The 20,105-nt window shown below is 44.4% G+C and overlaps 1 protein-coding gene across 3 annotated transcripts in view; it reads left to right on the forward strand.

The window, feature by feature from the left end:
• Positions 1-20,105, forward strand: part of yeats2 (YEATS domain containing 2) — a 106,310-nt gene that overhangs the window by 45,420 nt on the left and 40,785 nt on the right. For all 3 annotated transcript variants that reach the window (XM_063219565.1, XM_063219567.1, XM_063219566.1), the window contains exons 17-18: positions 8,417-8,563; positions 11,869-12,051. In XM_063219565.1, coding sequence (XP_063075635.1) covers positions 8,417-8,563; positions 11,869-12,051 — 330 coding nt within the window. The remainder of the gene's footprint in view (positions 1-8,416; positions 8,564-11,868; positions 12,052-20,105) is intronic.

Genomic DNA, 20,105 nt, shown 5'->3' on the forward strand with positions numbered 1-20,105 from the left:
ACATGCTACAGTGACCGTACTAGGGAAATCAATGCAGGCAGCGCGATAGGCGACATGGGTTGGCATCCAGACATCTTGGTAAGTTAAATTAAAATATCCAAATCATAACACTCAAACATCATAACAATCAAACAACTTTGGACTGCAAATGTTGTCATTTATGTCCATCACAGAGCTACCAAAATCACATATATTGTCCATTGAAGGGTGTAGATTCAAAATATGATATTTAAATGCAAAAACGCATTTTTACGTTTTGGTATACAACGCATGGGCGTGAAGAACGCATTATTGCGTCGTCGGTACTCAATGTGTTAAGTAAAGAGTGTGGGTTTTTGAACATTCTGTAAAAAGAAGGTGTTCTATAACAATGCAAGATTCTAAAATTCCAAATTGTATTGTATGGCGCCCAGAATTCTATAGAACTTTCACTGCCTGAACATTCTCGTCACACCGGTGTGACGGTACACTCTTAAAGGTTAACATGCGTGGTAGTCACCCTTTTCATTGATTATTAAAAAACAATTTTTCTTTTCCATTAGGAAAATATTAAGGGGCCGTGGTGATTAATTTAGTCGTAAGTTTTGGTGTCACCCCTTCTTGGGTTTCTGACCTTACGTTATCTCTCTCAAAATAAAAAAAGTTTAACTTTTTTGTTGGCGCTAACAACTAGCCCGCGCAGTCACATGGCTGGGGAGGCTGCAACCCTTTATCCCTGAGGACACGTCAGACCCATAAGGGCCCACAGTGTTTGTGTTTTTGTAGTGCTTTTCATATCTCTCACCATGCAGAGGCATTTTCCCCTCATTATAAATTAATCTCCGTTGCGATTAATTTCTTATGCCACAGATGTGAGCCTGACCCAGTTACTTTTTTTCCCAGAGCTGTTGAATGGCTCCTCTGTACAGACTCTGCAGTGTTTCCCATACATTGAGGAAACTATGGCGGCCCGCCATAGTTTAAATTTGGCCGCCATAGTTTACGAAAATGTANAAAAAAAAAAAAAAAAAAAAAAAATTTTTACTTTTTTTTTTTTTTTTTTAACGATATCCGTTTTTGTTCAAAACGATTTGAATTACGTTTTTGAATTTCCTTCGCATTTTCCTCCTGGAGTAAATACATCCTATAGACTCTGTATTGGTTAGATAAGTAGTCCCACGGTAACACAGAATGAGGGGAAAGCATTAGGAAGTGACCGTAAGGGTATTACAGTTGATTCATGTGTGCACACGTGTAACATCGTGTGAGTAACAGAACATGCGCAACGATGCGTTATGACACGCCGATATGCGAGGATCTTCGTCCAAATCGCTAGTCGCATGCATCATCGCTAACTGCGTTTACATCGCGTGCCGCGTGTAAGGGAAATGTTAGTTGTTGACATGTATGGAATTCACTTCAATTTGTGCTGTTTCTTGCTTCAGTTGTGGACAAAAAGATTGGCCAAACTCACAATAGAAAGCCTTTGCTGTGCTACTGTAGGGGTGTTAACCAATCCAATGAGTTCTCTCATTGCTCTCTCTCTCTCTCTCTCTCTCTCTCTCTCTCTCTCTCTCTCTCTCTCATAGTAGCCTACTATTTACCCATAACAAATGGTGAATTTCTGAGCCCTTTTTAATTTGTAGCCTATACCACTGAAGGCATGATAATGCTTCATCATATTTTAGAAATGGGGCCTATGTGCCTTTTATATACCAAATGTTTATCATTTTGAAATTGTTTCAGTTGTTTATGACTTGTGTATGACTGAAATTATCTCTGCATACTATCAGTGCTGCATTGCTTTGTAAAGATAGGCTATTCAACACACTTTAAAAAACACACTGAAAAGATACGGCCATAGTAGCCTACTGAAAACATTTTGTTCATAATAATGGTGATTAATAAATGGTGGTCTTAAATTTTCATACTGACATCCTTGAATTTGACTTGGTAGATCACGGCAGACCATCAACTTCAAAAGTAGATCTTGGTTAAAAAAAAGGTTGGGCACCCCTGCTATAGAGAGAACCACAAGTGCTTGAAAGACAGGGATCAAAAGCCTAGTCAAGTTGTTGTAGTTTACTTGGGTTTGGGAGCAATATAAAAAAACCTTCAGAGAAGGGACAGTTGGGATGAGTTTACTAACACTCCCTAGGCTTTGTTTTACAGTTGTAATGAGTTTGGTGACAGACCTTCATTGACACAGCAGAGGAGACATCGGGCTCCATATAGAAATTAATGTGTAATGAATGTGAATATAGACATAAATGTGTAATATGTTGTTCAGCCCTTTTAATGGGAGGAATTTGGAAAACTGGCCCTGTGACCAGCACCCCTCATGTGTACGCCTACAGATATGTGTGGGGGAAAAGGCACAGCCTACCCTCTAAGACCCTTTTTGTCTATGCGTTAACAATTTCACAGTGCTCTTAAATTCTTATCTCTGCTCCTATTTTGTTTTATTATTGTTTCCCAGACCCCTGCATGAGGGACGAATGAAACTGTGTTGTAAACAGAAATTATTCACTGTACTGCATTTTTTGACAATGACAATGTACTACTATTATACAAGTCATGGGTAAAAATATGTAGGCCTAGCCTTATTTCTCAAAATATAAATGGCTGAAATATAGGCCCAGGCCTACAGTTTCTCCATGCGCCAATGTCATACTGTAGTCATTGTTTTGCCGTTTTGCATTTACGCTGCAAGAATACACCCCCCCCCCCAAAAAAAAAGGCCCGTGTGAGAAGGGGACCCCCCCCCCCGGACAAAATAAACCCCGGCTGCCCCCATAGTTTCCAAAATTTCTGTGGGAAACACTGCTCTGTATAGACAACTGAGTACCAAAGAGGATCTGCATTCAACTCTCATACACCTGCACAGTGCCTTTGTTAGTGTCACTCTTAGTTATGTATGGATATGTAGGTGTGCATAGGCCTAGGCGATATGAGGAAAACTATTTCGATGCAAAAATCACCTGGTCAGGCTATTGTTCAGAGCCACATCACCTGAAATGCTAGCTAGCTAATGTCACTTGACTGGCAGTTTTCGTTCTGTAGATAAAAGTAGACGTGCCAAAGTACTCACCAAAAATTAGGTTACTTCCTGCTGTGTTGCATGCTGTTTTTCATTACAACCTTCCATTTTACACCTATCTTGATGGCAGCAAAACTCCTTATCCTTCCATCATATGTTTAGCAACAGACTAGCTAGCAGGACATGCTTTGATACTCTAGGAAGTAAATGGAGACATGACGTGACGTGATCAGGAAGTGGTTTTATTCGCTATAATAAAACTCATGTAATAAAATGCACAGATGATGAAATATCCAGATCCTGACTTTGTTGGAGTTTTGACTTTGTAGGTGTTTTCATGATCTATGTCAGTTCTGTTCATCACATTATTACGAAAATCACACAGAATGTGCATTAGAATGTGTAGATTCAGAATCCAAAAAAACGTAAAAACGTAATTTTACGGTTTGCGAGCCAACGCATGGGAGACAAAACATATTTTTACGTGACTTGGTAGTGAATGTGTTAACCACGATATTAATAAAATCTCATTTTATTTTTTTTATTTTTTTCCCGGGGGAGGGGGCATGAAGGGCATGAATCCAACACATGGATTGTGAAAAATGGTGCAAGGTATGACGCCTAGAAAGGACTTTATAAAGGCTGGTCCAGGGAAAAAAGCAGACTGCACAGAACACACAAAAATGGATAATCTCAAAGAAGAGACACACACAAGTTTATATTGTATAAATACAATATAGCCTACAAAATACCTGTAAAGGAGGAAAATGAGAGATACATTTTAAAGCAAATATCTTTAACCAAGAGAGATAACTGTCTAAAACAAATATCCTTAACAAGACTAAAGGTGCAATTGCCTATAGCAGGGGTACTCAATTCAAAGTCCCCGAGGGCTAGTTTATCCAAATTCCTCCCAATAACTCACTCACACCCACAGAAGATATTTAGTTTCCATTGACAGGATGGGAGAAAACATTCTCTCATACAGGGCCTCTATTTTCCTGGAGCACTGTGGGGTGATGTGCCTGCCTTGTTGTCATTGCCACCCTTCAGTATTTTTTTTAAATGACATAAGATTATCTGTTAGCCTATATTTGCAGACTGCATTCATAAAGATGTATTTCTTAGTGAGAAAACCTGAAACCTGAAGATAACACTTTTCAAACAGATGTTGCTTATTATGACTTTGTTTATGCAGCTCTCACATGCATAATGAGAATCAGATGCAATAATATGGACCCAGCAAAGAGGACATCTCGGGTTTTGTCAACAAGAAAATGGCACATTTGATACAATGTTGATTAAATGCAACAGCCAATAATAAATCGTCAAGTTGCTCATAACTTTGTTTGTAATCTTAAATCGCGATTAAAATTGAAATGGAAAAATCGTCCAGGCCTAGGTGTGCATACCATGAGCTTTGTCTCAGGTAGATGGTGCATGAAAGAGGATGTGATGGAAAGCTTATCATTCCAACCTGTTTATAATGTCTGCCTGTCAGTATGCATCCATGGGCAGGCTTGTGCATACTTGAGATTTTTCTGAATCATATAACGTTAAGCTAAAAGCAATCTATGGTATGTCTGCACACATCTGGCACACGGCCAACAATACATGTCTGTTTTCTTATCGTGTATAATGCGACATTGTGAGGCGAGGACAAGAAAGTCTGTGTAGTTAATTAAGCGGGCTTGCAGAGCAAGGCCCTATTCTAGTCATCTCTAAGTCCTGTTTAGTTATTATTAAGCGGGCTTGCAGAGCAAGGCCCGATTCTAGTAATCTCGAAGTACGTTTATTATTATGCTTGCTTTGTTGCTTTCTTGTGCAGGGCAGTGTAAAATTGAAAGAAAAATGTCTGCACACTTAAATCCCCCTCATGTTCTTCTTAATAATAGGCCAAGCTTTGGGTCTACTGACCTTCCTCAGGGCTCAGTACAGGGCAGGGCAGTAAAAATAGAAAATGGATCTCCTCCTAGGCCTTTCAAGATAGAGACACCGTTCAAACACTAAAACGACCGGCTCGGCTTGGAGATCATCTGTTCTGATATAGCGTGTCCGTGTCTCTTGTCGTTTTTCTGTTTTTGGCGATTTTGTGCAAATTTGGGTCCCCATAGAAAATAACGGTAGAACCTTCAAGAGACAGTGTTCCGTCACTCTACAGATCAGAGTGTAGGAGGCTTTTTCGGTCATAAAACATCAACACTTTCACCTAGAAGTTTAATTGACGCGTTGTTAGCGAGCTCTATGAGATGACTCCGAACTGTAAAAGTATCATGTCCCAACTCCCATTACTTTTTAAATGGCAGGTGTGTAAAAACGGCAGGGCTGGCCCAATGGCTTTTCCCATTGACTCTTGAAGTGCCTTTCTGAAGAGGTCAGCACATCTTCCACAAGAGGTCCATTTGTGACTGAACCGTTTAACCTATACACTTCATTCAAAGACTGTTAGAAAGATCACATCACTGTGCACAGGACATGTGCCAATTCTTTTTAGTTTTTTAACAACAGCAAGCTAAAGACCTAGAAACTGTTTTTGATTCTGCCCTCTGCCTTAGAGCACAATACTAACTGCCATAGAGTCAATCAGAACAGGTGCAGCCAATATAGGGTTCCATCTCAACTGTCACTTTCTCTCAACATTCTATTCTTAACGAGCACCTGCAACTACAGTTCTAGAAGTCTATTGTTCAGCTCTTCAATGTAATCTGATATTGTCTTGCTGGAATGGTTATGACAGCCAGCTGCTTGGCTCAATGGTAATGGTGCTGGATTAGAGATATGGAGGTTGGGAGTTCGAATCCCATCAGACCCATGTTGATTTTCAAAATGATATCATATGCAGTGTACCTTAGCCAAGTTAAAATACCATGTATGTCATTTAGTATCAATGACAAAGGTGCTGGATTAGAGATATGGAGGTTGTGAGTTAGAATCCCACTCGAACCCATGTTGATTTTCAAAATTGTATCATATGCAGTGTTCCTTAGCCAACTAAAAATACCATGCATGTCATTTAGTATCAATGGCAAAGGTGCTGGATTAGAGATATGGAGGTTGTGAGTTCGAATCCCACTCGGACCCATGTTGATTTTCCAAATTACATCATATGCAGTGTTCCTTAGCCAACTTAAAATACCATGTATGTCATTTAGTATATCCCCTAAACGCAGAGCTACAACACTTTCAAGATGGCTGAATCCAAGATGGCTGAATTGTTTGGCCCATAACTTCTGACTGGGTGGATGGATTTTTTCCAACATTTCTTTTAGCTTTGTTTTCTCAATAGTAGTTTGTTTTTAATTTAGGGATATAGAGATATAAAAAATAAAGCTGCTCATATCTGCCTCAAAAGGCAAGCCCGCTTCCAGTATTTTCTGTGAGAATGCAATCTAGTTGGTGTTGTATTTGCACCCCGTGGTGTTGGCACAGTTGGAACATGGGGATACAGAGTGGCCTTTTATATAATTGCTCAATGAAGAGTGTTTAGAAGTCACAAGTGTCTCCTCTCTCCCCTGACTTTTCCCCTTCCTTTTCCCTCTTCCCATCCTCCTTCTCTCTCTCTCTCTGTCTCTCTCTCTCTCTGTCTCTCTCTCTCTCTGTCTCTCTCTCTCTCTGTCTCTCTCTCTCTCTCTCTCTCACTCACTCACTCACACTCACTCACTCACTCACTCACTCACTCACTCACTCACTCACACACTCACTCACTCACTCTCTCACTCTCTCACTCACTCTCTCTCTCACTCACTCTCTCACTCTCTCACTCTCTCACTCTCTCACTCACTCACTCACTCACTCACTCACTCACTCACTCACTCACTCACTCACTCACTCACTCACTCACTCACTCACTCACTCTCTTCTCTCTCACTCACTCACTCACTCTCTCTCTCTCTCTCTCTCTCTCTCTCTCTCTCTCTCTCTCTCTCTCTCTCTCTCTCTCTCTCTCTCTCTCTCTCTCTCTCTCTCTCTCTCTCTCTCTCTCTCTCGCTCCCCTTCTTAAACCATCTTGCATACGGTCACTGCCCCTCCTCTCTCTCTCTCTCTCTCTCTCTCTCTCTCTCTCTCTCTCTCTCTCTCTCTCTCTCTCTCTCTCTCCCCCTCTCCCCGCCTTTTCTTTCTTTCTTTCCTTTCTTTCTTTCTTTCTTTCTTTCTTTCTTTCTTTCTTTCTTTCTTTCTTTCTTTCTTTCTTTCTTTCTTTCTTTCTTTCTTTCTTTCTTTCTTTCTTTCTTTCTTTCCCTACCACTGACTCAAATTTCCTCCTCCTCTGTGTCCCTGTGGCGTCTTCATGCTCTCTGTAATGACATGTCGTATGAACCCGCTCCCCCGTTCTCCTCTGTGGCCTTTCTCACCGTGTTCAGATTTAATCAGGTTGCATTGTGGGAGAGATGCCGCCGCTGCCGCTGCTGCTGCTGCTGAGTGAATATCCAGCTTAAGGGACTAAGCGTAGCACCTGTGGCACTTTAATCTACTCTGGCGGTGCCTGCCGCAGGCACGCTTCTCATATTTATAAGCCATCCATCCCCCGTCCCCGCCGAGGCAGAAAAAATAAAACTGCTGCGTGTGTGTGTGTGTGTGTGTGTGTGTGTGTGTGTGTGTGTGTGTGTGTGTGTGTGTGTGTGTGTGTGTGTGTGTGTGTGTGTGTGTGTGTGTGTGTGTGTGTGTGTGTGTGTGTGTGTGTGTGTGTGTGTGTGTGTGTGTGTGTGTGTGTGTGTTTTGCACAGCTGATGTTACCTCTCTTCCTGCTGTGTGTGTGTGTGTGTGTGTGTGTGTGTGTGTGTGTGTGTGTGTGTGTGTGTTTTGCACAGCTGATGTTACCTCTCTTCCTGCTGTGTGTGTGTGTGTGTGTGTGTGCGCGCGTGTGTGGTGGAAAGAGAGAGGGGGGATGGAGAGAGCATGAACGCTTTTGCGTCTGTGTGTGTATCTGCGTGTGTGTGTTTATGTCTGTGTCTGTGTGTGCGGTTGACTCAGCAGTAGTTATCGGATAGTAATGGGTCTAATGCGGTAACAATAGTGGGCAGCGATCGATGGCGGGCCACACCCCTGAGCTGGCTGCACTGGCTGCACAATCCATGTTAAATCACAAGGCTCTCTGAAAGTGCATATTTTTTTATGTTATTTCCCACTGAACTGCAAGCAAATGAATTTGTATATCTGTGTTGTGACTACATGTGCACTTTTGTTTAATTGTCAGGTGGCAGTACAATTGTATTTTTTTTAACGTAACATGTATTTGTTTGACACAACATTCTCATATCCTCATGTTCCTCATGTAGAGAGGTTTTTCCGACTTTGAATGAATATCCATCAACCTTTCCAACTTGTTTTCCCCCATTCCCTACCCTACACTCCCCTGTGGTTGTTCTGTTGTGACTGATTGTGTGTAATTGATCTTTCCAGGGCACGTTTCTGGTTGGCCAGCCCAGTGGTTCCGGAAAGCAGAGCTCATCGGGCTCCTCTTCGGCTCACTCGGCATCAGGCGCGGGCGGTACCAACCAGCAGTCCATTCGGGTCACGCCGGGCCAGAAGGCAGCCATCCTGGCCCAGGTAAATACACCACCAAAACACTACACGGATCCGCCATCAACCATGTCTGTGCTTCTTCTCAACTCTATCCAATAATGAATAAATGACTTGATCAGACAGAGCAGAGGGAAAACTGTCGGTGGCAACTTGGGTAGACACAAGCATTACAAATCGCACTTGATGTGTGTGTTGTGAGTGCGTGTGAGTATGTGTGTGTGTGCGCGTGTGTGCACGTGCGCGCACATGCGTGCTTGCGTGTGTGTGTGAGAGAGTTCAGGAGTGAGCATATTCTAGTAAGTGTCTGCCATGGTTATTAGATTAGGCTTAATGAGGAGGCCTGCAGCAGAGCTGTGCGTGCCCGTTCTCTTGTTTCTGCTAACTCTCTATTTTGCCATCTACACCTCCACCTCTCTGCCCCCTCCTCACCCTCTCTTCCTCCTCCTCCTCCACCTCTTTGCCTCCTCCTCCACTCCTCCTCCTTCTCCTTCTCCTCCTCCACCCACTCCCCCTCTTCCTCTTCTTCCCTCTCCGCCTCTTCTTCCTCTTCCTCCTCCTCTTCCTCATCCTCTTCCTCCTCCCCTTCCTTCTCTTCCTCCTCCCCCTCTTCCCCTCCCCCTCTTCCTCCTCCTCCTCTACCCCTCCACCTCCTCTACACCTCTCATCTTCCTCCTCTACACCTCTCCTCTTCCTCCACCCCCCTCTTCCTCCTCTTCTTCTTCTTCCCCCCCCCCCTCCTTCCTCCTCCTTCCCTCCTCTGGCTGTTAACTTCCCCTCTTTCTGCCCATCTCTTCTTCTCCTCCTCCTCCTCCTCCTCCTCCTCTTCCTCCTCTTCCCCCTCCTCCTCCTCCACCCCTCTTCTGTTTGTTGGCTACTCCTCTTTTTTTCCCCTCCTCCTCCTCCTCCTCCTCCTCCACCTCCTCCTCCTCCTCCTCTTCCTCCTCTTCCCCCTCCTCCTCCACCTCCACCCCTCTTCTGGCTGCTAGCTACTCCTCTTTCTTTCCCCTCCTCCTCCTCCTCCTCCTCCTCCTCCTCCCCCTCCATCTCCACCTCTCCTCTGGCTGTTGACTTCCCCTCTTTCATTTCGCTGGCTTCAGCCTCGTGCAGCACAAACACATTATCCCTGATCATTAGGTTTTATTGTGATCAAGTCTCTCTTCCCTTCCCTTGCCTTGCCTTGCCTTCAGGAGGTAACAGTGGTGCCAGTTTAGAGTGCCCTGCTCTCTGGCGGAGGCATTATCTCCTGTTTAGCCGTGCATGCGTGCATGTGTGTAGACCAGTCAGAGAAAGTTTGCGTGCGTGCGTGCGCACGTGCGTGCGTGTGAAGCCAGACAGACTGCTGAAGGGGATGTTGTGGGTTTTTTTTGTGAGCGACGGTGTACTCTGCTATCTCTCCAGCCCATGCTCCCCTCTCCCCCATGAAACACAGACCATCCTGTTGAGTCGGCCTATCAGCACTTGACTGCACACACCGTGTACGGATGGTTGGGCAGAGTTGTCTGTGTGTGTGTGTGTGTGTGTGTGTGTGTGTGTGTGTGTGTGTGTGTGTGTGTGTGTGTGTGTGTGTGTGTGTGTGTGTGTGTGTGTGTGTGTGTGTGTGTGTGTGTGTGTGTGTGTGTGTGTGTGTGTGTGTGTGTGTAATGAGGGCGCACACACGTGTGTGTGTGTGTGTGTGTGTGTGTGTGTGTGTGTGTGTGTGTGTGTGTGTGTGTGTGTGTGTGTGTGTGTGTGTGTGTGTGTGTGTGTGTGTGTGTGTGTGTGTGTGTGTGTGTGAAGGCAAGGACAACAGGAGCCAGGGCTTTGGTGTTAAAATTGTTAATTCCTCCCAATAATCCCTTACTGCTCAGGGTCATCTCTCTCTCTCTCTCTCTCTCTCTCTCTCTCTCTCTCTCTCTCTCTCTCTCTCTCTCTCTCTCTCTGTCTCTCTCTCCCTCTCTCTCTCTCTCTCTCTCTCTCTCTCTCTCAGGCCCTTGGAAGAGAAAAAGTCATATTGTGGTCCCACTCCCAAGACCAAAAGTCACCTTAACTGTCAAAACGATTCCACCCAAATCAATCTGTGTGTGTCAAGAAAATTGATGGATACTAAAAACATTAAGTACTTTTAACATTTTCCACACGTTTCCCATCTTGACTTTCCCCTCGCAGTCTTCTTGGCATAGTGCACTAGCTAATGTAATTGAATGGTGTGGCCACCTGTTGTTGCTGCTGTTTGTGCTTGAGTGATCACCAACTGTTGATGACCATTAACTGAGTTATCACCTGTTGACTCCATAATAGATCATCATTTGTTGATGATTAATTGTCAGGGAGTTGGACTGTAGATGACAGGATTGCAGTTCCGTATCCTACCCTTACCACTCCCTTACACCTCCATGGCTGAACCCTAACCCTGCATTGCTCCAGGGACTGTAATCAATAGCCTGGCCCTGTAATAATAATAATAATACTTTCGTTTTATATAGCGCCTTTCAAAACACCCAAGGACGCTTCACAGAGTGTTGTGTTGGAAAGTGTGAGTGTGTGCGCATCAGTGTGTGAGCATGTATGTGAATGCATGTAAGTGAAAGTGCTTGTGGGACTAGCAGCCATACGCCTCCAGGAAGAGATGTGTCTTAAGGTGTTGCTTAAACATGACCAGTGAAGGGGCATTCTGGATGTGGTCAGGCAGATTGTTCCAAAGAATGGGAGCAGCAACATGGAAGGCTCTGTCACTGGTGGCCTTGAGCCTGGCACGAGGGACGATCAGCTGGCCCTTGGAAGAAGACCGCAGGGATCTTGAGAGGTCATAGGGGTGAAGGAGGTCTGTGAGGTAGTGGGGTGCCAGACCATGGAGGGACTTGAAGATTAGGAGGAGGACTTTGTAGGTAATGCGTGACTTGATGGGGAGCCAGTGAAGCTGCTTGAATATGGGGGTGATGTGCTGCCAGGGTCTAATATCTAATAGATCAGTGGTTCTCAACCTTTTTTGTACAAACGCCCCTTTGGCCTCATCAAAAGGCTCCCAACGCCCCCCTTGACCTCATCATAAGCCTGACAACAACCCCCCTTTGTATTTAGACCACCTCTCATCTGTATCCTTCTTAACGCCCCCCTGGAGCTCCTCAACGCCCCCTGTGGGGCTGTACCGCCCCCGTTGAGAAACTCTGTGTTAGACGCTTTGGATAAAAAGAAGCGTGAACTGAGTGTAATGTAATAATAATGTAATTATAATTTATGATTTCTCGATTTGATTTTGGTTGCTGATTTTCATCCGGCTGTTGACTGGTTGACCACCCTTGTAGGAAAGATGGTGATTGGTTTATTGTGTTTGTGTTTGATTGATTGGACAGGTGGTGGGCGGGTCGCAGTCCTCTCAGGTAAAGATGTCGGACGGCTCGGTGAAGACGATGACGTCGGCGTCTGCGGCGGCGGCTCACCTGTCTAAGCCGGGCATGACCACGCTGAGGATGGCAGGAGGCGTCATCACCACCACCAGCACCCCCTCCTCCGCCCCTACCACCCCCACCCAACAGGTAAGTCACCCTGCTCTGTGTTTCTGTTTCTGTTTCTGTGTCTGTGTCTGTGTCTGTGTCTGTGTCTTTGCCATCTCTGTTGTGCTGTAACAGTGGTAATGTGCAACTCACTGTGGTAGCCTACATTTTTCTCTACAGTGTCAGACCGTAGTCAGTGTGTGCCGCGCGCGTGCCTCTTGCCATCATTTCCTTGTAGTTGTGGGCACATGCCGAATCCATTTCCCTGTTAATTAGGTAATTAGCAGAAGAGGTTAAGATGGGCAACACAGATACCGCCAGTCCGTCAACACCACATGATCTACAAGGTAGATACTCATCAAGGTAGATACTCCTCTACAAGGAAATACTCTTTGTCATTGCCTGCATTGCTTTTGGAATTCTTGGCACAAGATGAATCGTCCCCATCACAGACTGTTGGGCTGTTGAGTTAGCGTTTCACTTCTGCAGAAAAATGACTGGAGCACTCCACTGGAGACAACACATTCCAAGACCCATACCTGCCGACCATTACGCATTTTGTGTAGCAGATACGGATTTTGACATCAAACTACGGTGCTGTCACTTCAAAATACGGGAAAAAACAATAGCAATGTATATTCACGGGCCCTTTTAAATTTCTCTGTAGCTAGACTTGCAACCAGCCAGAGCCGTAGATATGGCTCTGCTTGCAACTGTCTCGCGCTGGCCTTTCCACTGGCCAGCAACGTGTGTGGGGAAAATATTGACCAATCAGAGCGCTAGTTTAGAGGTCTTCATTTGTTGTGCTGCGGTCCGCTCGAGTCGAGGTGTCAGCTGCAGATAGAAAGTTTGCTTCGAAGACACACAAGCAGAGAGACTGGATAATATACTCCAATAATCTCTGACATAAGTGTCCTCCTCCTGTCCTGTCCTCATATATTATCCATCTTGGTACTGTCGCTGTAGTTTTACAAGTGACCACCGTCAAAATCACCGTTTCAAAGGTAAATGGGCTTTGAGAAAGGTAGCTTCTATGGGAAAAGTGAATTGCTAAATCCGTAAACTTGTGAAAATAAATAAAGGCCGAGGTCTGTCGTCCTTAACATAATGGTTCACCCAATGTTTCGCCATATTTGACGGCAATATGTTGGTGCTTTTTTTTAATATATATATTAAATTGGACCGAAACGAGATTACTTCCGAATGAGACTGCTGACTGTATTACTGCGCTATAAATTAGCAGATTAGCAGCGAACTAAATTCGGTTTCCCTTTGCGTCGGATCATTTTAACTGGGGAAAATAAAGCGATAGTTCTAACGGTTGTGCTCGGAGTACATCCGTAACCTACCATGACACCTTATAAAGACATAGGAATATGGAGTCGTGGCCCATTCTGTGAACAGGTGTAACCGTTCTTGTGCGTCATACCAAAATATGCATGACTCCACGATTAGAACTATCCGTAATCACGTATGGCAATCTATTAATAAAATATATTCTCCTATCATCATGTAGGCCTATGTGCCGAACAGTGAGCAATTAGCCAACTCATGGCGCAAAGGAGGGTAGATAGGCCTATTATGTAGAGAAGAGGAAAAAGAAGCGTGCATGCTCCTCAAAAGTTAGGCTACTGTGGAAGTTCCAGTGGTCATTATCCCCCTCTCGGTAGAGCCACATGACGCATTTTGTACTGAATGGATGCAAGTGTGATTTTGATGTTAGCCCCCAAGGTAATAATATTAACCTGATATTATCCTAGCCTAGATAACACCTGTCTGTATCTTTTTCTCTACAATCTGCTGATACTTCTTCACAGTAGGTGACAACATCACCATTTATTAAAAGTCGGGGAAATGATGTAAGAAGCATTGCAATTCAACTTTTTTTGTTCATAAAAATCACTGAAATGCCTCTGTATTATATTACTCAGCTGCTTCAATTTCATACTCGATTCCAGCTCCTTAACACCCCCCAAGTGACCAAATGCTCTGTTTGGCTGGTACATAGGATAACTTACTAGCCAGACTGGTGGCATGTTTGACTTGTAAGATTAACAGCCATATTGGCTGGTGATCAATAAAGTTAATTTAGAGGCCTGAATTCCAGCACACTATCATAGCATTTTATTGGTGTTATGGTGTGAAACAAAAAAAAAACATCTTCCATGAAAGTTTAATAAAGTATGGTAGTTCAAAGTACTGTGAAGAGCAAGATAATCTGGTGAAATTAACTATTTGCCAGATACACTGGATGTTAGGCTAAAATGCAGGAAATTGCACTGAAGAAAAGCATTTTTTTCTGGGGGAGGACCCCTACACCCCCTGCCTGAATGAAGTGTCCCATATTTCCCCCCTTGACATTTGGCAACCCTAGGTGTAGGGCAGACTATGCAAAACAAAGTAGCCTCTCAGATGGGCCCGCCGGCGGCCCATGGTATCGCGCTGCGTTGACCACATTTTCTCACTTGGAGGCATTTGTGCGCCGTGAATTGCCGCGCCGCGATAAATTGCTACTCAAAAAAAATGTTTAAGGTTGGCAGGTATGCAAGACCTCATTTCATTTTAGGCTTTGAAACGATGTCTTGTGGATAACTTGGTGGTGGCTGGGCCTACCCGTGGCAATTCTAGGGACAGCCATGGCTCAGTGGTTGGAGCGCTGGCCTTTAGATCAGAAGGTTGCAGGTTCAAATCCCACCCTAACCAGCACCTCTATCCATGGCCGAAGTGTCATTGAGCAAGGCACCTAACTCCACATTGCTCCAGGGACTGTAGCTAATACCCTGTACCTAAAATAAGTACAAGTTGCTTTGGATACAAAAAAGTGTCAGCTAACTTTAATGTAATAATGTCATGTAAAGTGTAAATATGATGCAAAGTAATAACTTGGATATAATACAAAAATGTGTACCTCCTTGTCTCATACGCAAAAGTAGGCCCATCGCCCACCACGTTTTCTGAGGAAGGGACTTTTGTCTATTGACTTCAAGAGCACCAGCATATTGGAGTTTACTGGTTCACCTTTGGAGAACGCTCAGCATTTCGCCCTCTTAAAGGGGCATGCCACTATTGTGGGGCTTAATACAGTTAAAATCGTTGGCCAGGGTTTATAAAGGTGGTAAAGTGTCTCATTTTTCATGTAAGCCGTTGTCTAAGCATGTTGCTAAGCTAACATGCTCCCTCTTTTAACTTGTCTTAAAGCAAGACAACGCTTAACATGAAAAATAAGAGACTTTACCACCTTTATAACCCCCGGCCAACAATTTTAACTGTATTAAGCCCCAAAATAGTGGCATACCCCTTTAAGATGTCTTGTGGACAGGGGGGCAAAGGGGACCGTTGTCCTGGGCCCAGGGATATAAGGGACCTAGAATTGGGTCCTCATTACATTGTATGTGTTAGGCTGAGGGGCCCTTTCAGATGACTTTGTCCTGGGCCTGGCCAAAGCTGTCAGTGGCCCTGCTTGTGGATGACCAAAACACATGGTGGGAAGAGGTGGAGATAGAGGCAAGGATGGAGAGTGGGAAAGACTGGGAGAGAGGAGAGACTTCTAAACTTCTAAACCTCCTTTATTGAACAATTATGTGGATCAAGGACACATTTTAAAAGGCCAATCTACAGCCCTATGTTCCAACTGTGCCAACACCACGGGGTGCAAACACATACAACACTAATTAACTACACAGGGCCTCTTGTCCTCGCCTCAAAATACACATTATACGCCATAAGAAAACAAGACATGTATTGTTGGCCGTTTGCCAGATGTGTGCAGACATTCCATAGATTGCTTTTAGCTTCACGCTATATTATTCCAGAAAAATCTCAAGCATGCACCACCCTGCCTATGTATGCATACTGACAGGCAGACAGACATTATAAACAGGTTGGCATTATTTGCCTTCTATCAAATCCTCTTTCATGCTCCATCTACCAGAGACAGGGCTCATGGTATCCATACCTGACTATCCATACATAATTAAGACTGACACACATACAGCAATTATTTATCACAAAGACTTTACTTTCCTGATCTAAAAATGGCAAGTCCCAGGTATGTGGACCTGTGTGCTATATCTGTCCAGATGGATGCAACAAATACTTTTTAACCTTGTACTGTTCAGCTGACCTGGGTTTGATTCCGGCGCGGGTCCTTTGCCGACCCTTCCCCATCTCTCTCTCCCCACTCGCTTCCTGTCAACGTCTTCACTGTCCAATCAAATAAAGCCCCCCCCCCACACACACACACACACTCAAAAAAACACTTTGCTGTACAATTCTACAAAATTTTAAGTATTCATGATTCTGCATATGCACAGAGAGGGAGGCCAACACCACTTCAACCACATTTGAACTTCCACTATTGGTTCTAGAGAAGCGGTTATAAATGTTTACGGAAGGTGTTCACCCGCATCATCCTCGTCATTCCACTTCTCTGGTTGAAAGGAAATAATAGTCTTTAGTTCCGTTGCATTGCTACTATCATTTTTCTGGAGAAGTTCGCTGCTATGCAGATCTCTGTCACTGATGAGGATCTCTGATCTTGTCACATATAGAATTCCTAAGATGACTGCACGGAATGAGGTGATTGCACGGAATGAATGATATGATTGTAGCTGTACTTCCTGGTAGGTCCTGAGGTAAACGGTGGTGGCGGTGTTTGGTGTCCGATGTCTGAACTTGCCCCACCAGTCATGGCAAGACGACACGAGTTAAACTGTTCGCCCCCAGTTCCGTGATGTGCCTCTTGCATCACACATCATGTTAGTGCAAGTTATAATTGACCCCACAGAGCACTCTGGTGGTTCACCAGCAACCTAGCAGTCCAATTTCTACACTTCAAAAGGATGGGGAATAAGAAAAGTAATTTTTCCAGAAAGTGTACTCAACTGTAAACTCTTTAGAAAGGTACTCGGGTAGGAGCAAAAAAAAATTGTACATTTTTTTTTTGTAGAAAAGCCGCACTCGGGTGTGATTCTTGTAGAAGTATTTTATTTTAGTGGGTTAGCATGACAGACAGACGTTTTGGCCTAAGCTTACTTCCGCGTCTTACCTGAGGCTTAGGCCGAAACGTCTATCTGTTATGCTAACCCACTAAAATAAAATGCAGAAAAAGAAAAGTGGGTTTTCTACGAACAAATAAAAGTTAAAAAATGTCTCACCAGGTTCAATGGTATAAGGTCTGCATGAGGGTCAGTGGCGTACTGTAGGTCTACAATGCAACAAAAGATTTATGTAAAGGGTGTGCGTGCGTTTGTGCGTGCTTGTGTGAAGCAGGCGAGGAATAAAGGTCACATATACAGTCCTTGCTTGATGCAGTTCTCTCTCTCTCTCACACACACACACACACACACACACACACACACACACACACACACACACACACACACACACACACACACACACACACACACACACACACACACACACACACACACACACGCACATACCTCTACAGTATGGGAGGCAGCACGCTTTAAATGTCAAGGGCATAAGTTGGTGCCTGAGTGCAGTCTCTTCATTATGGCCAGGGCAGCATCAGCAACGTGACTTTGGAATAGTAGTCATACTGTGTAGAAATGGCTATTTTTAGGAATAGATTAGCCTTTCTGGTCAAATAAAATTGCACGCGCGCAGACACACACACACACACAAACACAAACAAAGGGTTAGTCGTGATATTTTGCAGTAGTTAATTGTTCTGTGGGTAGCCTGGGTAGTACTAGAGTGAGGTGATCAGGAACAGATGGATTCACAATAATTAATGAAGAGTGGTGCCTAATTGCATGCTGTTTGCAGTTCTGTCAGGTCCAATGGGAACTAGTGTACAGCGTGAGTACACCCGGCAGTGTGTGTGATTCACTAATTTGGGTTTCACTGCAACACTTTTATTAAAACAAGGTTTAGCACTGCAAATTCAGAAACAGCTTATTTTTATATAAATCACAGTACCGTCTTCTTGTTGTGAAAGAACAAGTTAAAATATGATCTTATAATAATGTTACAAATATAATCTAAAAAGTGGAGGATATGCACTCACACTATTGGAGGTAAGGGTGGGATTGGAATCACCTCCCTAACCATTAGGCTATGTCTGGCACAACTGCTGCTGTAGAGTGTATGGTTAATACCAGTAAAACCTGCGCCATAGTACTGGAGCTCTTCACACTGTAATAATGGACACTATATCGCCTTGTGGACCTCCTGGGTGCCTTATCTTCCCTTTCGGGGACTCGGGGACAGTGCCATTTCACAGTGCATGCCACTTGGTGACCTTATATGATTTATATACAGTGTACTCTGGATACCCTGGTCCTAGTTTGTGTGTGTGTGTGCGCGCGCTTGTATGCGTCTGCGTGTGTGTGTATGCACTCGTGAGTGAATGAGAGCGTGAATGAGTGACAGAGTGTGAGGTAGTGCAGTTTGCCATTTCTGCAACTATTGTGCTCTGGTCATTAAACCTCCCACCTAGAGGAGATGTTTTAAACCCATTGTGTCATATTGACCTTTGCAAATGTGCTAGGCACTCCCAACCGCATATATGGCCCTGGTCAACAGGCCTGTTCTTTCCACACTTTGAAGAGCAGTTAGCATAAGAGGCAGAAGAATTACACACACGCACGCACACACACACACACACACACACACACACACACACACACACACACACACACACACACACACACACACACACACACACACACACACACACACACACACACACACACACACACACACACAAAGAGAGGGTGAGAGAGATGCTTCTAAACCCCCTTTATGGAAGTACTGTACAGATAAAGGATACCTTTTAAAAGACCAGTACTATCTAGCCCATTATTTTTTTCCGGAAAAATGGCTTTTCTATTTTTTGGGTTGGTCAGTGCAAATTTGACTCATTAATGATTGATCACAGGTGAAGCACTCCTGGTACGTGACACTGAACGCCTCTATAATAATGTGCATGTGCGTGTGTGCGCGTGTGCGCGTGCGAGTAAGAGAGACAGAGAGAGAGAGATACAGATATTGTGTGTGACTGTGCACTGCAGTGTGCTCTCTCGGCAGATGGTATCGCCAGGAGATCAGTGGGGAACTTGAACGCTGCATGCTGGCATTCTCTCTGTCACGGATAACACACACACACACACACACACACACACACAGGAACAGGCTTACACAATCATGCACTTGCATCAGAGTTAAAGCACGATACTCCAAAAAAGACTAATATTTATATCCCCGAAACGCGGAGCGTCTGGGATGTAATGGTTTTCCGTGCGCCGCCGCCGCATCCGCGTCCGCCGCCGCCGCCTCCGCCGCCGCCGCGTCCGCCGCTGCCGCGTAAGGTCTTTCGTGTTAACGCGATAACTTTTGAACGGATGTTTGGATTTGTCCCAGATTTGGTGTGTGTATGCTCTAGGGCAGGTTCATGAACTGATTCGAGTTTGGAGGTCAACAATTTCAAGATGGCCGAATTTAAGATGGCCGAATTTTTGTTTGGCCCATTACTTCTGACCGGGTGGATGGATTTGTCCCAGATTTGGTGTGTGAATGCTCTACGGTGGGTTCATGAACTGATTAGAGTTTGGAGGTTAACACTTTCAAGATGGCCGAATTCAAGATGGCCAAATTTTTGTTTGGTCCATAACTTCTGACCGGGTGGATGGATTTGTCCCAGATATGGTGTGTGAATGTTCTAGGGTAGGTTCATGAACTGATTCGAGTTTGGAGGTCAACAATTTCAAGATGGCCGAATTCAAGATGGCCGAATTTTTGTTTGGCCCATTACTTCTGACCGGGTGGATGGATTTGTCCCAGATTTGGTGTGTGAATGCTCTAGGGTGGGTTCATGAACTGATTAGAGTTTGGAGGTTAACACTTTCAAGATGGCCGAATTCAAGATGGCCGAATTTTTGTTTGGTCCATAACTTCTGACCGGGTGGATGGATTTGTCCCAGATTTGGTGTGTGAATGTTCTAGGGTAGGTTCATGAACTGATTCGAGTTTGGAGATCAACAATTTCAAGATGGCCGAATTCAAGATGACCGAATTTTTGTTTGGCCCATTACTTCTGACCGGGTGGATGGATTTGTCCCAGATTTGGT

The sequence above is a fragment of the Engraulis encrasicolus genome, chromosome 16, assembly GCF_034702125.1.
Source record: "Engraulis encrasicolus isolate BLACKSEA-1 chromosome 16, IST_EnEncr_1.0, whole genome shotgun sequence".
NCBI lineage: Eukaryota > Metazoa > Chordata > Actinopteri > Clupeiformes > Engraulidae > Engraulis > Engraulis encrasicolus.